This window comes from Pholcus phalangioides, unplaced genomic scaffold (assembly GCF_987345545.1).
Source record: "Pholcus phalangioides strain wild (caught in Gottingen) unplaced genomic scaffold, Ppha-v1.0 ptg000009l_1, whole genome shotgun sequence".
NCBI classification, from domain to species: Eukaryota; Metazoa; Arthropoda; class Arachnida; order Araneae; family Pholcidae; genus Pholcus; species Pholcus phalangioides.
In genome coordinates this window covers 37,950,185-37,971,597 of record NW_028301602.1, presented here as the reverse complement: position 1 = coordinate 37,971,597, position 21,413 = coordinate 37,950,185, and the positions used below count along the sequence as shown (strand labels likewise).

The following is a 21,413-nucleotide window of genomic DNA, read 5'->3' as shown; positions in this document are numbered from 1 at the left end:
TATTCAACAACATAGATTAATAGACCTCTACAACGCTACAATTATTCACACAATTATCACACTTCACCAACAGTTAGAAAAATTGATAGCATATGGCAGGAGTACACATAACAAGCATTAAACAGAAACAATTTTCCCACTAGGTTCACGACACGTACCCGCACATTCCAGCGTGTACCAGATCGTTAGAAATTCCGTAGAGAACTGTGTACGAGGCGCATGTACGGTTAAGTACTACTACTGCAGTAGTCGATAACAGCATTTGAGAGAGAAATTTGGTTGGTTTTATTCTGATATGACTTGTGTGCTTCTTGCTCTAACTCTTTTAACGAATGAAGAATTATAACTGTTATACTGATTGAATTTTCCAGAAATATCATCAATTGAGGATCAAGATCTTGGGCGACTGCTACTATTGCATCAGCGGAGCTCCCGAAGAAAGACCAGATCACGCTGTCCTGTGCGTCCACATGGGTTTGAGTATGGTCGATGCTATCAGGTAACAAACTAATCAATCATTACCTTTCCGTTATCTTTTCGCAATTTCAATCGATACCTCTCTATATAGGATAGAGGTGCACAATCACGATCTCCTAAATTACACATATGTAGGTAAGTAGGTGGTTCGGTTATCTAGGTGGCTGTGGCACATCTCCCAGACAGTGCCGTCTTAATACAAATACAACGCCCCAACAGGCAAAATGCCCAACGAGGTGGCTGATAAAAAGATGCCCATAAAAGTATGGTTGTCATATACATCATACGTCATATGCATTTTGTTTGAAATTAAATTTTTTTAGCCAGAGTGACTAAAAAACATTTAATGTCACAAATTTCTTCGAGGCCCCCGTATCAGTAGCCGTGGCTCCCCTTTTTCAAGATTTTCATCCGTGGCCCCCCCCCCGGAATATCCTAGGACCCCCCTGGGCCATATGGCCCCCGGTTGAGAACCGCTGGTCTAGGTTACGGGTCAAGACGGAGAGATTCTTTTGAAAGGGGTCACTACGTTGGGCTTGCGAGGAAAACTTTCGAGACGATTCACATTTATATAAATACGCACACGGGACGTTTTGTATCATTCGATCGTGGAAAGGTGATAGTGAAACTTCACTTTCGACTGAAACATCTGTGAAAATGCCGTATGAGCAATATAGTAGCACCACTACCTCAATCAAGCCGGCCATGGACTCTCATATTATCAAGGTTCAAACCTGCAGCGCGGATATGGTATCGGTTCTATATTCGGCTCTCTTTTCAGGTCAGCTATTCCCCTGTTTAAGATCGGTGCGAGAGCTCTTGGCAAACAAGTGCTCCCTGTGGCCCCCAAGGCATGGGCTGTGGCAAAAAGCGAAAAGGGGCCTCACAAAAATTAGATCTGGTTGAAATTTTTGATAATTTGTTTGGTAGGGCCTCAGAAAAATCAATTGGCCCGGGGGCCCATGATACTCTTAAGACTTCCCTGCTTACTAGCATGTTTATCATGGACCTAAACGAGGTTTCTGGGATCCGAGGTAACTTAGAATTAATTTCCTATGGTTCACAGAGGTGCTCTCTCTTTGTATTATTTCGCCTAACTGGTATTAAACGTCACAAAGAGTGAAAAATTTAATACTTTCAAAGGGATCAAAAACAAAAAAAAGTATCAGCCTACTTTGACATAAAAACCTGGAAAAAAATATCGAATATATATGTACGTATTTTTATTTGTGTATATTAATTATGGGCCATAATTTTTATCAAGCTATGGAGAAGGATTCTGTAAGTAGGATTCTGAAGGAAAACTTAATAATAATTCATATGCATAAAAGATTCCGATTCATAAAAGATGGGGGAAAACTTTAAGAGGTGATTGTACACACCAATACAAACAATTGTCATCAAAGAATGCATGGTTTAACATGAAACGCAAACGTGCATGAGCGTTTCGAAATTGCCGCTCCGCAAACGTTAAAACTGCATTGCTGTTGAAATTTATCGGGAGAAAAAGAACACCATGCATGCAAATGTAACCTGGAGAAGAAGAAGCCGTATGAAAATCTCTGCGTTACAGTGAATAACGGACTCAGTATTGCCAAAGTGCGCCATTATCCCTTGCGTTACAACTTTTACGGCCGTATTCACCAACACAGTTTCAACTGCAATCGCAGGTGAAAGGATTGAAGATCGAAACGGATTGGTTAAATTAAGGATTTTAACCAATCCGTGTCAATCGCTGAACGTTTAACCTGCGATTGCAGTTGAAACTGTGTTGGTGAATACGGCCGTTAGAAAGGTTGCACGCTGGAATAACTTCATAGGGCGGGCGTCTGCACTTTTTATTTACTATGAGCAGATTTGCATACGGTTTCCTATTCTTCCCCAGGTAGCATTTGCATGCATGGTGTTCTTTTACTCCCGATAAATTTCAACGGCATTCCTGTTTCTCAGGATTCCATCGTCGATTTCTCTAGCATTGTTTTAAAGGGCATCCAATGCCCCCAGTGGGCTATGGTGGCACTGGGCGACCGTGCTGTCGTCAGCGTGAAGGGTCGTGCAGGGCTTACGGGGAGTGGAAGTCGTTCATGTAAAAGCTATCTTTGAGCACGATAAGAAAAGAATCGAAGGCATGACGTCAGCTGCAAGGAACCGTTTCTTCCGTCCTTGAACTTTTTTCCTCCTCACCATGTTTGTTCAGAGTGACCATACGTCCCGTATTTCCCGGGACAGTCCCGGTATTTTTTGTTTTTCTGGTCATCCCGACTTTTTGGTAAAAGTGTCCCGGGTTTTCCTGTTTTTTACATGAAGCCCACTTGATTTTTTATTCTTTATTGAAGTCAAAGATTTCAATTATTTTTTAACTCACAAGTTATATTATGATAATTTCAAATATAAATAAGAATATTAACCCACAATTGACTTGGTGCACGTTGTTTTTTTTTCGTGGAATTCATTTTGATCCACTGCAATTTGCAGAAATGCTTCATTTCCCGTAATTTCAGCAATATTTGGCAACTTTGTTCAGTTTTGGCACCATTTTTGGTGATAATCGGTGATGTCCCGTATTTTCCCATATGTGGAATCCCTATTTCCTGTATTTCTCTCGAGGAAATATGGTCAACGTACTGGGTATACTGGGATACAAATTCGCTATTTTTCTCAGTTTTGAAAGCAATAACTTGTCATTTCTATTGATTCAAAAATGCTCGCCGAAGTCCATATAAATCCTTCATCAAATCTGCTCACGACAAGACTTTCCAGCTTGTGGACTTGTGGTCATCGACTGTTGCTGTTGCATTTCTATCCTCACGCACACAGACTATTTCTCATCACCTCGAATTCTCAAAGTTAATGTATTTCCATACTCTCAGGCTCTGCGTTTAGGTACGCCGGCCCCCGAACACTGATCTGGGGGCAGGATACGCGATAATATTTTTAAATTTAATACTTCAAACCTAAAATTTTCTTTTGTTTTTGGGTTTGAGGGATTCGAACCTGAATCATTCTCGCATGTTAAAAAATAAGGGTTGGGTGAATTCTATCAAAATAAAGTCTAAAAAAACAAACAGTTTAAAAAATGGTTTGCCTTGTCAGTGAAAGCAGCACTCGCATAAATAGAAGTGCTTACAACCAGGGGAAAAATCAGACCAAATTGCATAATTAAATAAATTTATGATTGTTTTATTTTTGGAAATCACATTAAAAAATGATTCCAATCAGTTGCGATAATACACTCACACATATATCTGAAGTACGAAACTGCAGGAAGTCCCCCATCGAGGGGTTAGCGCTCCAACCACCGATGAGTATAAAAACAAGCCTGTCGTTCGGAATCGGCAATAAATTGTAGGTCCCGGTCTAATTAGCCCTCGTGCACAGAAAATGACCGTGGTGAGGCAAAAATGATCAAATGATCTAAAGTACGAATCCGAATTGACACGAAAAGGAAACTGTTCCCGAACACTTGTATTAACGAAGGGGAAAAACTTGCAGGGGGGCCCTAGAACCACCTATTACTAATATGGTGACGTCGAAGATACGCGTTGACTGACCTTGTTCAACACCCATCTATAGCAGAAGGCCTCCGCACGAAGCTCGTGACGGCACTGAAAAAAGTCAACTCACCTATACAACACCTCCTAGAGATTAAAGGCCTCTGCAGTGTTTGCCATAAACGTCATTCAGACTGCCTAGCAAGTTTGCCACATTTTGAAATACATCTTCCTATTTTATTTCTTTTTATTTTGGCGTGGAATCTTCCTGATTGACTCGCAAATACCGCATAGTGATTGGATGTGGGGCATAGAAATCGCCAATTCTGAGCCCGATTGTTTCTTTTCCTCACAACGATGAAACTGGCACGAGCAGGGAATTTTTTTTTCCCTGAATATTTCTAAGAGGGAAAATGGACCACTTACTGACGTCACAAGAAGACTACGGAGGCTTTCTATCTATAGGAGGTGCTGACCTATAGCCATTAGATATAGCAGGTCAACGCATTCGCCATCTTTGTATTATATCCAATGGCTATCGGTGAGATGACTTTATTCAGTGACGTCACAAACTTCGCTTGGAGACCTTCTGCTATAGATGGTGTTGCATTGTATCTAGGTAGTAATGCTTCAAACAGCCCTTACACTTGATATTTCATTAATTCAATTTTTCTTATATAATTTTTTCGTAGTTTCCCACGTATTTCGATTGAGAATCGCAAATTATTGCATATTAGATTAATTGATGTAACTTCTTTTTTTTGTGATTGTCTATGTCGTCAGCCATTTGATATTTTTACATGAACCCTAAAAATTTTGTGTTGTCCTGACTCAGTAACCACATAATGAAGTAACCACATAAAAAAAAATTTTAGTCACCAATGCTAATTTAGTCACCGTGGAGACCTGGAATTTGTCTCGCCCTGTTACAAATCCAGGAAATACTCGTGGTTTATTTAGGAATCACACACAGAAAAAATTTCAGTACTGGCCAGTAATCGGGAAAGTCACCAACTGCCAATGAAAAACTTGTCAAGCCCTATGTGGGGTTGTTTTTGACAGTTTATAAGAAAAAAAAAAGAGGGGGGGGGGGGGGTCACAGCTTCAATCATAAATACAAATAGAAATTCCCGGCTGCCATTAAAAGCGTTGTAAATTCTGTTAATGATCATTCCCCCATAACCAACCAAAAGTGCCAAATTTAGATGCCGATTTCTCTGTCACCAATCATCAACCCCTGTCAGTACATAAGCAAAGCTTTATAATCCAAAGAAAATTTAGGAGCCAAGCATTTTTTTTCAATAAAAACTGCCTAAAATCATGTTCATGTTGACTTTTTTTCCACGTTGCAGACATGCTTACATAATTATCAAAAATTTGTGTTATCTCGGATTCTAATTAGTTATACATGTGCATATTAATTTAGCTGCCAATGTCAATATTTGTTTAGTCACCATGATGACCTGGGATTTGCCAACCCCTGATATAAGGTGCATTCTATTTTCATAAGCAATCGTGAAACTTCATAACTTCTTTATGATTTCTATAATAATTGCTAGAATCTTGGAATTCTTTCAGATTTTGACACTTTTGTATGAACATCTTCATTAAACTGCGATCTGCACATTCTTGGTTAATCCAGAACACTTCGAGTTTCGGACAGTGATTGCCATCTAAAAAAATTTTCATTACACTTTTGACATCACATCGGAATCCTGAGATCCTGAGATGCAACAAGGTGTGCTTCCACTTGTCTACCGCCTGTTCGAGAGCTTCCAAACGCATGTCCTTATAATTGTTGAGTGTTATGTTAAGAAACTTTACTTTATTGGATGGGATCTTTGAGACATCACTGAAAATCAAATTGTCATTCCAAAGTAATTGCAAGTATTCCAAATTGTTTGAATTCTTTAGTAAACTACACACGTCCAATCTCCGAAAATCACAATCGAAGGCCTCGAACACTGACAAATGTTTGAACCCAGAGCAATCACTTCCACCAGTAGCATCAAGCTCACATTCACCCAACTCCAGTTTTCGTAATCGGGGGCATCCACTCGCAACTTTATAAATCGGAAACTTGGAATGCAGATTACACCACTTGAATACTTCAAGTGTTGTGCATTTTGCAGCGATTTCTGAAATCAGCTGTTCACTGTCCTCTATTACACACCAGGCCAAATGTAGGTGTTTCAATTTCGGTCCACATATGGTGACGATCGGGCCCAGTTCTTTGAGCGTTATTGGCTCATATTCAGCACAGCCCACGGTTTTCATATACAAATGTTCCAGATTCGGGCAGTGTTTGACCACAATCTTCATCGTATTTACGTCGATGCTGTTGTCTGATATTTCAAGAGATTTGAGGTCGCGGATGTTTGACAGCACCGCCAATAGACTGTTGGGGTCGAGTAAAACGCGGTACGTATCATATGGGTTGTTGGTATCTGGTACCTTGAGCCTCTGGGTACGGCGAAGTAACCCTCTATTGGAGAGAGACACCACGTAGTTCCAATCTTCAACGAGAATGCTTTTCCAGAGCGAAGGCGTCGACGAAAGGTTCCTCCAGGTTCTGCACACTGGTACGACATTTCTTGAGAATTTCATTTGTCCCTCGGACTCGATGTAATGCGAGAAAATCTTCAGCAGCAGCTCTGGGGCCAAATCTTCGATGACCGATGTCATAATTGGATCCGGAATCTTGAGCAACAAATGTCTCGATTATTAACACGTTCTTTGAGAGACGCTCTTATGTAGAGCTCTACAGTTACAGATAAACGTCCTGTTTTTACTACACCTCGCAAAACCTTATCGACTTTGTTGACAAAAAATCAACTCCCGAGATAAGCAAATGTTGAAGGACGTAGTTGTTGTTGTCTCACGATTTTTAGGAATTATTTTTTCACGTGACGTCATTGTTTTCCTTCCCAACCATTTATTACAGTTTTTTTCGAAATTTTCTTTTTTATTTCCAACAAAATTTCTTTACAATTATTTTTATCAGAATAAATCAAATTCAATTTTCTCAAAATTTTGATTTTTTTTTTCTTGATTTTCAAAGCTTTATTCCTTCCAATTTTGTTTAGTCCACTGCACAAGTGTCATATCCTAAGCATAAGCGTAAAGTTATTGAAAATGTTGAGATCGGGGGGAACTCAAGCTAGGGACTTGCCACCAACTCCTAAAAATGTGTTGCCCAAGGTACAAAAACCATATTTAAATTGGTGACCATACGTCCCGGAATGAAGGAAAGGTCTTGTCAAAATGTCTTCTTTTGTCACAAATTTTATTTGATCGCCGTTGATCCAGATAACGACTCTGCAGTCCAGTTTTTTACAAATGAACTGAAATTGCTTATAATTATATTATACTGAGCACTTTTACAATTAACATAACTAGAGGCGTTTATGAACACATTTACGTCGGTTTACGAAGTTCGTTCCGTGAAGTGCATTCGTAAGCAAAATTGTTCGTAACAATAATTTTTGCCATAGGAATCAATGTAAAATGAATTAATTCGTTCCTGGAATTCTCCGAAGATTTCTAGTGTAAACTTTTACAACGCTGTTTTACGTTCAAGTGGATAACGTGAAATGGAAATCATAATTACTGACACTGAAAACACTTCTTCCTAAAGAATGACAGAGAGAGAGAGAGAAAGAAACAATCTCAGCCATACTAGATAACGGGCTGATATTCGAGGGCCTCAGAAAAATGAGTATTTGAATTTTTTGAGAATTTGCCGAGTAGGGCCTCAAAAGAATCTCTTGGCCCGGGGGCCCATAATGCTTTTAAGACGGGCCTGCTCCCAGATCGCCAAAGGGTTCCACCCGGCCCGCGAAAGGTATTCTTGTAAAAACTATCAATACATACAAAACGCTAAATACCTCTAGGCTGACCATATTTCCTTCTTAAAGATACGAAGGGAAATCGGAATCGATACGGGTTATTGCCAATTATCACAAAAAAAATGTCAAATACAAGTAAATGTGCAACTATAGCCAAAACAATTGTCAAAAGCAAGTTAAGTTGTCAATTACAACCAAAAAAAAATTTCAGATCCAAGTAAAGTTGACAGTTGCAGCCAAAAAATTGTCAAAGGGAAGTTAAGTGGTTAATTACAGCATCCAAAAAAATTATCAAACGCCATTTAGGTTGAAAATTACAGCAATTAAAAAATTATCAAGAGGTAAATAAAAAGTTGCCAATTACAGTAAAAAAAGTCCTCAAACGCAAGCGAAGTTGCTAATTACAATAAAGAAATATTGGTATTGCAAGTAAAGTCACAATCTGTCCCTAAAATTGCTGAAAAATCACCAATGGCAGGGAATAGAAGGCTACTGCGAGTCACAATGGGTAAAAATGACATTCAGCATAAAAACGTATACGTTTGACAAATATGCCGGATGAATATATAAATTATATGATCTATTCGTATTAATTTTTGTCAATTATTGTATATGACTATAATCGATTATGATGTCGTAATTATCATCGTATATGTGTCATGAAAATTATCTTTAATTTTTGATTTTTAAAAATTCAACTAAACCTTATCGAAAAACATTAGAAAAAGCGGGACATTTTTTATATAAAAAAAAGTTTAGACGACCAAAAATTACAGGAATGTCCCGTAAAATATAGGTCATATGGTCACCACATGTATATATACAAGTTTCTGGTTCACGAGCGACAGAAATTCCGCAGATCTGGCCCGGCGAACTTGGTCATCCGTTTCGCCGAGAAAAGTGGCTGAAACGTGGCAAATTTACGAGAGAAATCTTGTAAAACATGGCACACAATATGATGAGGAATAAAAAATTAACGCGTCGAGAAATAGATGTGACGCACGTCGCTGTGAGGAATATCGAATTGATGTTCGGTACAAGTATATTAAAGCGTCAACGTTCGAACAACTGTTGATGGATCGCGACTGAAAAGAAAATCGATTCCGAATCGATTCGACAACCTAAAAAAAGTCAGCGAATGTCCCTTTGAACCGATGATTTCGCTGCTGGAGAAAAAAAAAACGCAGAAGAACATCTGGTTTTGTACTCTTTGAATTTTTTTTCCCCCCTTTGGTTCGCTCCATTTTATTGAAACCACTCCAAGCTGTTTGGATGAACCTTGTGAAGAAAGTACAGTCGCCCCTTGGTATTCGCCCGAATTACGTTCGGGTCACCGCGAATCGATCGTCGCCACAAATTTTGCATATATACCAAACGCGACCCGACTTGAACGATAGGCTATTTTAAAAGTTCGTCAGAGCTGAGCAAATGCCCGAAATGGGCAAAAAAACTATCCTTCAACAATGGTTCCTGGGCCTCAACAATCACTTTCGGAATGTTTACTTTGGTTACCGTGGTTCCCTATCAATGTGTTCCAGACATGAATATGTCTTTACAATGGTTTGCCATTTCTTTAATGCTGCCAATATAATGTATAACAGTTTATTCCTTTATCACTTTTTCAATCCTCCCAGTAATTGAAGAAAACCTGGGCAAAAGTGCCGGTTATATATTAGCTGGTTGTCAATATTTTGCCTTTTTCTTTCAAGTTTTCACTTTTAGAAACATTTAAATAACAGTCTTTTTGAAACATATCATGAAACACTAGGGAAAACCCTTTGGGGGCGGGGGGTATGGCAGCATCTCCTAGAGATAGATCTATCTCTAGTTGAGGTGTTGAGGTGCCAGTTGCCAGGTGCCGGTCTATTGTTGAGGTGCCAGTTTTGGACGTTTGTTCAACACGTAGAATTTATTTTTTGTTCCAATACGAGGATTAGCACTGTGCAACGGTGTTTTCTAGAAAACTGGGAAAGAGGCCGCGAATACGAAAACCGTGAACATGAAAACAGGGCCGTCTTAAGAGCATCATGGGCCCCCTGGCAAAATGATTTTTCCGAGGCCCTACCATTCAAATTTTCGAAAATCTCAACCAGATACCATTTTTGTGAGGCCCCCCTTTTCTCATTGAGACCCCGGGCTGTGCCCGGGTGGGCCCATGCCTTAAGACGGCATTGACATAAAATCCGCAAATACCGAGGACCGACTGTAGCTTGTGCGTTCAAGAAAAATCGATTCATATATTGTACAAGGTGTTCCAGAATCGACAGACCCATTTGAAAAATGATTTTAAAAAAGAACCGGAAGAGTGGAAACGCACCGTTTGCTGCATTGGTACTTGGAGAAACGGTAAATGTTCAGTCAGATAGAATTTGAAAAATATTTACAAATTTTTTCCTAACAGATGACGCTGCAGTCTGGCTAAAAAATGAAATAATTTCAAAATTCGCAGCACAACGTGGTATAGCCCATGTTCCCCACAAGGGTGGGTCAGATGGGAGCAGATCAGAAAACGGTGCCGCCCCGTGTATTTTCATGATGAAGGCACCAAGGAAAAAGAATTTTTCGAACATGATGTAAATACGGGATAAGGAAAATTCGCTTTCGACATTTCGCCCCCAACGTTTTGCTCATGGCACCACTTTTCGCCCCGGATGTTACGCCCTGACTTTTCGCCCCGACCGAGTGATTTAGTGAATGGCTGTATGAGTGACCAAGTGAGTGGGTGAGTGACCGAGTGAGTGAGCAATTGAAAGAATCAGTGACCGTAGGAGTGAGTGAGTGATTGAAAGAGTCAGTGACCGTAGGAGTGAGTGAGTGATTGAAAGAGTCAGTGACCGTAGGAGTGAGTGAGTGATTAAAAGAGTAGTGAGTGGTTCAATTACCGACTAAGTAAACGATAGAGTCAATAACCGTATGAGAATCCAAGAAAGAGAACATCAGAAACAACTTCTTTACCTACCGAGCCAATAGATGGCCCTTCATTTCCCACCCAACTCTACTGGTTGGAAATTGCCGAATGGGCAGTGTATGACCGGAGTTGATGTGGGTAAAGTAGTGACCGTATGAGTGACAAAGTGAGCGGGTGAGTGAAAACATGAATGACCGAGTTAGTATGCGATTGAGTGTCCGAGTGAGTGGTGGAATTACCGACTGAGTGAGCGATCGAACGAGCGGCTGATGAATAAGAAAAGTCAGGGGCAGAATGTGGTTACTAACTCACACTGACTTGGTTATTCATACGGTCACTCACTCAATCGTTCACTCACTTGGTAACTCACTCGAACACCATACGGTTACTCTCCGACTCGTTCACTCATACGGTCACTCAGTGACTTGGTTACTCTCCGACTCGTTCACTCATACGGTCACTCAGTGACTTGGTTACTCTCCGACTCGTTCACCTATACGGTCACTCACCCACTCTCTCGAAGGTCACTCACCCACTCTCTCGACGGTCACTCACCCACTCTCTCGACGGTCACTCACTCAATCACTTGCAGAACCGGTCACTCGTACGGTCATTCACTAGGTCGGTTGGCTACTCTGTCTGTCAAACAGTCACTTGATCGGTCACTTGCTTGGTCTTCCATACGGTCACTGAAACGGAAAAATCAAACGGTCACGCATAGTCACTCGCTCGGTAACTCATATGATCACTCAATTGCTCACTCACTCGTTCACTTACTCATACAGTCACTCACTCACTCGTTCACTTACTCATACAGTCACTCACTCACTCGTTCACTTACTCATACAGTCACTCACTCACTCGTTCACTTACTCATACAGTCACTCACTCACTCGTTTACTTACACATACAGTCACTCACTCACTCGTTCACTTACTCATACAGTCACTCACTCACTCGTTCACTTACTCATACAGTCACTCACTCAATTGCTCACTCGCTCCCTCACTGATGACTAGCTGTTGAATTGGTGGGTCTGATTCTGCACTGCTCATGACGAGCGTAGCTGACGCGAGCCGTCACGGATATGTGTGAACAGACGATTAAATAGGCATTTTTTTGTTTTTGTGACTAGGTCAGTGAGAGAGAAGACAAACTCCGGCGTCGATATGAGGGTAGGCGTACACACGGGGGCTGTTTTGGCCGGAGTGATGGGCCAGACGCAGTGGCAGTTCGACGTTTACAGCCGAGATGTGGTGCTGGCTAACAAGATGGAAAGCTCCGGAATGCCCGGGTGAGTGAGTATATAATCTCTCTTGTTGATTGACGAATTAGTTGGCAGTTAAAGGGGTGTACGGCGAATATATATGTCCCGTATTTCACGGGACCCATTATTTCCCACTGAATTTCTGGTTCCCCCACCCCTCTGGATCCTCGCCTAATGGGGAGACCTCAAGGATGTGGTGTTTCGCGGACGGTTGAAAAACCATCTCAGCTAAAACAATGCACCTTGAAATATCGGAGGTAATTAATCATTTACGTCAGTGGTTTGGCGCAGTGTTCTCTGCAACCGCTGGTCCTCGAGAATTTTTTTGTCGGGGTTGGCGAAATATTCCTTCAATTCATATATAGCCGCTGCATAATTTCAGATTTTTTAAATGTTATTCGTCTCTAGGGGATCCGAGTTATTTTTATTTTTTGCCCGTCCGCAAATTATTTCTCTCTCTATTTATTTATTTATTTGTACAGTCCGCAAATTATTTCTTTCATTCACTCATTTTTTGCCCATTCACAAATCATTTCTCCCATTTACTTATTATTTCCCGTTTCACAAATTAGTATTTCAACCTTTTATTGATTTTCTTTCTAGTCCGCAAATTATTTCCCTCATTACCGGCGGTCTGCGAAATTTTACAACTGCTTCCACCGGTTCATAACCGTGAAAAGGTTGATGATCGCCGGGGTTTGTTTAGCACGCAGTTGATCGAAGTCATATGACACAAATTTATGATTCAAGACATTACGAGAGAAATATCATATTGTAACGAATCTATTTTCCCAGTATGGATATTTTTACTAACTCTCAGTGGCCTTACAGCACATAATGCGTTTTGTTTGTTTATACGTTGTTAAAGAAGGTGAGAAGAGAAAAATCTATCTTCCAAGAGAAGAGAACGTGAGTTGGAGTGTGGCTTCCGTCCTGGAAGGTTGTCTGTTTTGAGTGTGCTTCGAAATAGTCTTCTTCTTTAAGTTCCGTACTTTCCTGCTTTAACTGGATACCCCTCCCATATCAAGTGTCTAGGGATATTCTGCCCCCTCACGGAAAAGAGACGCACCCTCCGACACGACGTCCCCTTATATAATATGACTCGCTAAAGCATATGATACCAGAATAGAGGGTATATAACATAAATGTCATTTTTATCATTCTATTCAGCGGCGAAAGCGTCCGCTATCGGGGGATTTTTTTCAGAACATATTTTGAATATACTGCAGTATAAGTGGAAATTTTTCGATGTATAGTAAAACAACCCAAAACGGTCAACCCCCACCCCTCCTCTTTTACGACCAAATAATAATTTCCCTCATCATGCATTTCAAACGCATGATTAACGGTCATTCCTCTTTTACGGACGAACTTTTTGGACCCACCCGTGTCCGCAAAAGAGGTGCGTTTTACTGTATTGACAATATTGTCGAATTTCGAGAGAAATACTGCTGTCGAGTTTTTATTTACCCGAAAAGGGAAATACGCGAACGTTCATTTGAATAGCTAAATAAAATGAAGGTAATGATTGGAAAGGATGCCAAATAGGGAAATGAGTAATGACCAGTTTGATGATCGATTAGTCTGACGATATTGATTCGTTGCTCTGGTGTGAAGATGGAAGAGGCTCCCGCTTTCCGTGTACGTACGTAATTCCGGGTTATCTATCGGGCGCATAAAAATTCTCTCTTTTTCGTGCTTTTTCTATGTCTATGTTTCCACTTTATTCATTGAGGATCGAGAGATCGATCACTCGTAGATGCAATGAGCTCGAAATAATTCCGACAGCTTACGCCAGAATAGTTTTGTTCTGAGTAATCAGATGCGTTCCTGGTATCATTAAATGGATACGCCAAGTAGAGAGCACCCATCTTACGCCTTACTATTCCGAGAAACTTCTGTTATTACTTATTAAAAATATATATCATTGTGTGTGTTTTTTCTCGATTCATCACTGATATATGCATTTGTTGACGTGTTACAGCCGAGTTCACATTTCTGAGAAGACGCTGGGATTCCTTAATGGTGAGTTCGAAGTGACAGACGCCGATGGAGGATCTCGTGAAGAAGCGCTGAGGGCAGCTGAGCTCGAGACATACTTCATCGTTAAAGTCCTCAAGCCGGTATGTGACCATGTCCTTGATCTTTCCGACGTGAATACGTCTTTTAAATCACCTGAAAATACTGGAAGCATTCGTAAAAAGTTGAGTGGCGGAATGCTTTAAACGCTCATATCTCAGGAATTACCTAACGCAAGTCAAAAGCAATGGTACATGGCAAAGGTGCACCCAATGATATCTCTCACTCCTGTTTTAGTATCTCTGTCCCGTCTGGGAACCAGGCTCGCTTTCCTGATTCGTAACAATTCTTTTTTCGCCATATCTTGAGCAGTTCACAACTAAAATAGACGACATTGGTGTCGTTTGTTAGCTATTCTAAAGGCAAAGCCGATGATAATGACATAATGAAAATGAATGCATTGTTATGTACATTGTTTCATTATGTCAGTGCATAACAATGAAATAATTATGCCAGTACATAACAATGAAATAATTATGCCAGTACGTAACAATGAAATAATTATGCCAGTACATAACAATGAAATAATTATGTCAGTACATAACAACGAAATAATTATGCCAGTACATAACAACGAAATAATTATGCCAGTACATAACAATGAAATAATTATGTCAGTACATAATACATCACAATGAAATAATTATGCCAGTACATAACAACGAAATAATTATGCCAGTACATAACAATGAAATAATTATGCCAGTACATAACAATGAAATAATTATGCCAGTACATAACAATGAAATAATTATGTCAGTACATAATACATCACAATGAAATAATTATGTCAGTACATAACAACGAAATAATTATGTCAGTACATAACAACGAAATAATTATGCCAGTACATAACAATGAAATAATTATGTCAGTACATAACACGTGATTCAAGGCACAAAATACGTATTCACGTCAGAACTTGCGGCCGTGTTTATGTGACATAGCCTACCCCATTTCTTTTTACTTTACTTTCTGTGCGGATATTGGCAATAATTTCTTAAACTCCTTACATAGTCTTTCGGGGATAAATTCAGACGATATGCAATTTAAGCACCAACGATAAATCTGAGAAAAGTATGTTTGTTAATATTCACTAAAGAAAATAGGGGAAAAGATGAGTTGACTGGTTTTCTATTGTCCTCCTTCTTCTTTTTCCTCTATATGAGGAGCTTATTTTCAAATGGGGACATTTTCACTTTTGCTAAATCTACAGTAGAAGTAAAAAGAAGGAACGCTTTATACAGAAGTAGAAAATAGCCCAGAAGGTAGCAACATGTAGGAATGGTAGAATAATATTTAAATACTATGTTTCTCTTGATCAGCATTCAAGAGAGTTACCCATATTTAAATTTTGGAAATGTTCCGTTTTGAAAGAAAATTAGTGTACATGATACTCTTTTGATTAAAATTTACCTGGTCAAGTCTGAAAAATTGGAAATTTCTACGTCACCTGTTGATTCCAGAAGGTTTGACGTAGCCAAGGAAAGAACCGGGCCGGATGGAAACCCTTGGAGGGATGGATGCAGCTTCTTGCCGGGCCGCATTTGGCCCACGAGCCGGAGGTTATGCATCCCTGCTTTAATAGTAACCCCGTGGATGAGAATTTACAAATATTTTGAACGGGAATTTTTTTTTTCTCACCTCGGCATTATTTTCCTCTTCTTTTCTTCTCTCCATGGTTTCACGATTAAAAAACATATACTGTAGTATTACATATTTAGAGGAAATTGTCGGCGGGAGAAGGAAAAACCTGGTCTACTCATCTTTACATCCCTTTCCTCAATGTTAACAAAGATTTTGTTTTTTAGATGTATCACTGGTTCTTCCGTGGCTATCGTCCAGATTTGTCGCCAAAAGCCTCCACATGAAAGAGGGGAGGGGATCGGAGTGGAGTACGAGGCACTTCCACTCCCTGTCAATTTTTCTTGGCTATCCATAAAACCTCATTTGTATTTAGATAATTTTGAAAAGTCGAAATTCTTTTAGATTGTATTTTTTACGAGAATAATATTATACAGGGTGTCCCGTAAGTGCATGGTCTTTATCTCATCAGCCGTCCGTCGTAAGAGTTATGATTCCCATTTCAAAAATGCTCAACAGGCGTTTAAAACTCACCCTGTACCAGTTTTGAGAGTGAAAATAGTGCGTCACAAAATAAAAAAAAATCTAAATTTTTATACGATACCCCTGTGCTCGAATTTCCAATTAGAAAATTGTCATCCTGTCTCTCCTGATGCCAACGAAAAAAATTGCACGTTTCAAAGTGCAATATTTACAGATATATTCCAATTCGAAAAAACGGAGAAAAAATTCGGGAAAGAACAACGTTATATGCGGGTAAAACGGTTTTTCCGCATTTATCTTTGTTCTTTCCCAAATGTCCTCCGTTTTTTAAATTGGAATATCTCTCAGAGAATATTGCACTTAGAAACATGTAGTTTTTTTTGTTGGAAACAGGAGACACAGGGTGACAACTTTCTAATTGGAAATTCGAGCACAGGGGTATCGTATAAAAATTTAGATTTTTTTTTATTTTGTGACGCACTATTTTCCCTCTCAAAACTGGTACAGGGTAATATTTGAATGCCTGTTGAGTGTCTCATAAATTTGAATCGTACCTTTATGACACGGACTGTTGATGAGATAAAGGCTGTGCTAACACTTACACGACACCCTGTACATAACTCGCATTTATTTGTGTTTTCTTTTTTCCCCTCAGTATCCAATGGGAACACTCGACGAGAAAATCGAACAGAACGGCAGAAGTGGAAAGGTAAGCTCTTGTTTTCACGCAAACTTATTCGTTTCACTCATACAGGATGTATGATGGCAACGAACGCAGCGTCGAAATTTCTCTAAAATTTCCGAAAAAGATCATCAAAAAGAGCATATATGCTCAATCCATTGCCCGCGCGAACTAAATGCAGTCCTCGAAGTCACTTGATGCGGCCGTGACGTCACACGTAATTTTGTAAACATGAAAAAAAAGTAATCGGCGCATGTACATATCACTCAAGTGAACCGCAGGAAATTTACATATTACTTAAGTGAACCGCTGCACATTCAGATCATTGAGTGACCCGTGACACAAATCTAGAGTACTTAAGCGGCCCGCGGCTGCGAATTTAAGGGATGATATTCAGGTGTGACCCTTTCAAAGATAGAACCTCAATTTCAAAATATTAATTATAGAAAAATCAATAACAAATTAGTGACTAAAAATCGACATGTACAGTAATATTGTTGCGGGGATACCTGTGAGTATTCATTGTTCAATAAATTAATTTTACAACTAATTTTCAATTTTAGAGTTTTACAGCAACTAGTTAGTGGATAATTAATACAACTAATTACAAAAAATAAATTTTCTCACAAATATACTATATTTGTCTAATTATTCGAATGGGTTCGGGAAAGTAAATCGAATTGCACTAGGGTTGCATGCAAGATGGAGAAAATATTGTCTTTTTCTTTGGCCAAAAGTGGCCCGATGACCCCCCCGCTTTCCCGGGCCACATCGGGTCGCTTTCTCGCTTCAAAAGTAAAATCGAGTGACTTATATCGATCGCGTCTCCAACTATCTTAAAGAGAGAGCAAAAATAAACGAAATAAATCGATATTTTCGACGCAAGCTTCGACAAATACGAACCGATCGTCGAAACGCTTGCCAAAAAAAAACAAACATTGCAAACCTATCCCGTTACTTGACTTTGAACGGAGAGAGCGATGGCCCCGGTGGTTTCAGAGAAAGGTAGATTGTTCCCCGATAGTCTCGTCGAAATGAAAACCTCGTATAGTTTGCGATAATTTGCATTTATTTATGACTATAACTCTTTGGTTTTACAGGAATTGGAAAGACGGCGGAGTACCGATGCCTTATTGGGTAAAGAGGTAAAATATGAAATGTCGTTAGCAACCACGGTTTTCCTCTCTCTCTTCGTATCGTAATTAACTCTTTAGAATAGAGCAGGTGGCATTGGGGTTCTTGCATCTTACTAACCACTAATTAAACCGACTAACCAATTACTACGAGCTAGCTAACTCCCTGCTGTTGCTATGATTGCTTTATTAGGAGGTGTACACCTGTGTGTATTTACTTTCTCCGAACTAACGGTACTGGTTATGGGACATTAGACGGCGATTCCGGTGATGGCTATGGTTTATTGCTTTGCTAATTTTGCAACTCAGTGATGGCATTCGTCCTCGACGATTTATTTAAGAAGAAATTCTTTAAACTTAGTTTGTAGAAAAGATTCACGTCTTCAGCTGTAGCAAATACTCGATATTCCACAGGATAATGTGAGAAGGGTCTCAGAAGCTGCTCCGCATCAACTCGGGAAATGCATCAAAGTTCTAGGAGGAGACTTAGAAGCCTTTATTTTGAAGGTGCATTGATGTCTTTATTATTTATACCTATTGTTTGTAAATTTGATTTCTTAACCACATTTTTACAGCCTTTTGGCTTTGATTTGAACTTTCTCAAAGTAGCTGGGTGTGTTGAGCGATTTTTCAAAAATTTTCTTTTCTTGGTCACTCATTCTCTTCATTAAAGTATAGCCAACATAGGGAGCGGTAGCTCAGGTCGAAAAGATACTCGCTTGAAGTACTAAATAGAATGTTTAGAGGTGTCGTGAGCTCCACATCCAATTCGTTCTTGTCAGAAACTTTCCTGACGATGGGGTACAACAGAAACGGCAATATCATAACCACAGAAAAAAGATTGCTAACGCAGGGAGCCCGACACCGTGAGCTTAGCGCACCAACCTCTCGGTGGACATAAATAGAAAAGGCAAAATGTCGAACGCTGTTGTTCGAACTTGGCCATAAATTGTAGGTCCCGGTCTAAATAGTGTTCGTGTTCAGTAAATGAACGTGTTTCAACAAAAATTATCGAATGGCCGACATAAATGAATTTTTGAATGTTTAAAACGGGCATTAATCAAGACCTCCCAGATAAAGAATCAGGCACATTGAGAGCACTCTTAGTTATCTTGAAAAGTATCGCGAGTTGTCATCAGCATGCAGTTTTGGACTAGTCTCTGCCACAGAAGTTTTGAAGTCTTTTTTCATATTTCCCTTTTTCCCCTTTTCTAAGAAAGGGGATTAGGATTTAAAAAAGACATTTTTTATAAAACTTAGAATGAAACGGCGTTATTTTGAATAAAGGAGGAATTGGGAATTGAACGAAACATATCTATTTTGACCAAAGGAATGAAATGTCACTATTTTTACTAGGAGGATGGATCGGGTAAAGCGCACACGAAACGTCTTTATAGTGACCAAAGGCATGAAACGGGACTACTTTGACGAGATTTGTGGATCGGGAAAGAACGAAACGTCCCTATTTTAACCAAAGGTATGAAACGGAACTACTTGGATCGGTAAAGGACGAAACGACTATCACCCCCCCCCCCAAAAAAAAAGAAAGAGAAAACGGTATTATTTTGACTGGGAGAATGAATCGGGAAAGGACACGAAACGGCACTACGGTGACTACAGAATGAAACGGCATTATTTTGACTGGGAAGATGGATCGAGGATGGACACGAAAAAGCCCTGTTTTGACCTAAAAGATAAAATATCACTATTTTGACTGGAAGGGGATAGAGATCAGGAAAGGACGAAACGACACTATTTTTATTGATTGATGAAACGGTACTATTTTGATGAAAAGGGAGGATCCGGACGGAACGGATAGTCCTATTTTTATTAGCAGGATGGATTGGGAAAGGATGAAATGCACCATTTCATTAAAGAATTAATTGGGATAGGATGAAACAGTACCCAGTCGTTGAACAGTCACCACACACTTTCAAAGTCATCCAATCATAATCAGAGGAATACTGCAGTTCGATATCACCTCACCACCTATAAATCTCTAGAACTCAATCTTATCTCGCACATTTTGGTCGCCATGAAAAGCGCTGTGTAACAGAAAAAAGTGCAGTGGTGCACACTGTTCTGTAAAGGTTCGGCTACATACGCGCGCTATTCGTTGTACTTGAATAGTTAGCTGGAACTTACTTCCCATAAATGTGTACGGTTGCCACGAGATTCTTCATTACGAGTTAAACAACGCACGAAAAATGAATGTCCAACTTGAGACGACCCGCCGACGGTCGGCACATCATGGCTTATGTTGCATGTCATGGACTGTTTAGCGAAGGCTGTATAGCACTGCGGGGTTGTGCGCGGGGGGGGGGGAGCAAACGCACAGCGAATTAATTACCCCACGGTCAAAGATATCTCCAAATAATCTTGGTGAATCTTCCGTCTGAATGAATGGACCTTAGGATTCTGCCACCGGACTCCCGTTGCCGAAATCTCTTCCAGCCCAGTCTCATGGCGAAGTCTGGAAAGTACTTAACAGTTTGAGTGCGTATCTAGTGTTGTGTCTGATTTTATAGTGTTTGTCTGCTGCCATCTATATTTAGAATTGTGAGTGAAGTGTAATGATTGAACATTTGTACCGCTGTAGTTGCTCTCCGTGGCGAGACTTTCCAACGGGTAGATCGGCTTGCATTCGCTCCTCGAAGTTGGAAACCACAAAAACCAAACAAAGGTTCAGCCGACCGCTGGATCTTTCGTTTGAAATAATGTTTATTTTTATTTCATATATTTCTATGTTTTATTATTTGTTACTAGTATTGTAATTTGTGGTGTGTGTGTGTGTGCACAGGAAACAGATGCGGTCAATTCGCAGGACACCCGAGGAGGAAAAAGTCTGGATTTTGAAGACGATTACAAAACTCGTCTACATGAAGAACTTCTCGGCAGAGAAAACGAAGGGTAAGGAATGGCTCCTTCGTCCTTTTCTTCTTGTTTTAGGTCAGGGGTTCTTAACCTGTGGGTCGCCGACCCAAACTTGGGTAGCAGGGCCTTCGGAAACAGGTCGTTCGAATCATTTACAATGGCAATAAATTTCAGTCATGTATCCACGTTGCCGATCGACCCAGGTTGAGCTCTTGAGCTTTCGGTCAAGAAACCAAGCTTTAATCTCACAGGCTTCCGAAATGGTTCATATAAATTCACTTGCGGACAGGGATTCTTGAGCTATGGGTCGCGACCCAAACTTTATTTGCAGGAACTTCCTAGATGAGTCTTACAAATACACTGACACGACCCTTTATAAATGCAATTATTGCTCCACTGGTTTCACTAATTTCGAAAAACAAACAAGTCCCATAGGTCGCAAAGCTGATCTTGGTGTTGATTTTGGATTGCGGCTGAAAAAGGTTAAGAACTCCCCCCCCCCCTGTTTTAAGTAGGTCCGGGCACGTCCGCCGCACGACGTGGTCCAAAGGCATCCTCTTGCTGCTGCCTGAGGAATTTCCGGAATA

General features: G+C 40.1%; 1 protein-coding gene across 2 annotated transcripts in view; it reads left to right on the top strand.

The window, feature by feature from the left end:
- The window catches only part of LOC149083032 (adenylate cyclase type 3-like), a 116,606-nt gene that overhangs the window by 55,488 nt on the left and 39,705 nt on the right, over positions 1 to 21,413 (top strand). The window contains exons 7-13 of one of the 2 annotated variants that reach the window (XM_089236133.1): positions 372 to 499; positions 11,860 to 12,018; positions 13,976 to 14,114; positions 16,793 to 16,846; positions 17,920 to 17,964; positions 18,367 to 18,459; positions 20,753 to 20,862. In XM_089236133.1, coding sequence (XP_089092259.1) covers positions 372 to 499; positions 11,860 to 12,018; positions 13,976 to 14,114; positions 16,793 to 16,846; positions 17,920 to 17,964; positions 18,367 to 18,459; positions 20,753 to 20,862 — 728 coding nt within the window. The remainder of the gene's footprint in view (positions 1 to 371; positions 500 to 11,859; positions 12,019 to 13,975; positions 14,115 to 16,792; positions 16,847 to 17,919; positions 17,965 to 18,366; positions 18,460 to 20,752; positions 20,863 to 21,413) is intronic. The other variant, XM_089236134.1, reaches the window with a different exon arrangement.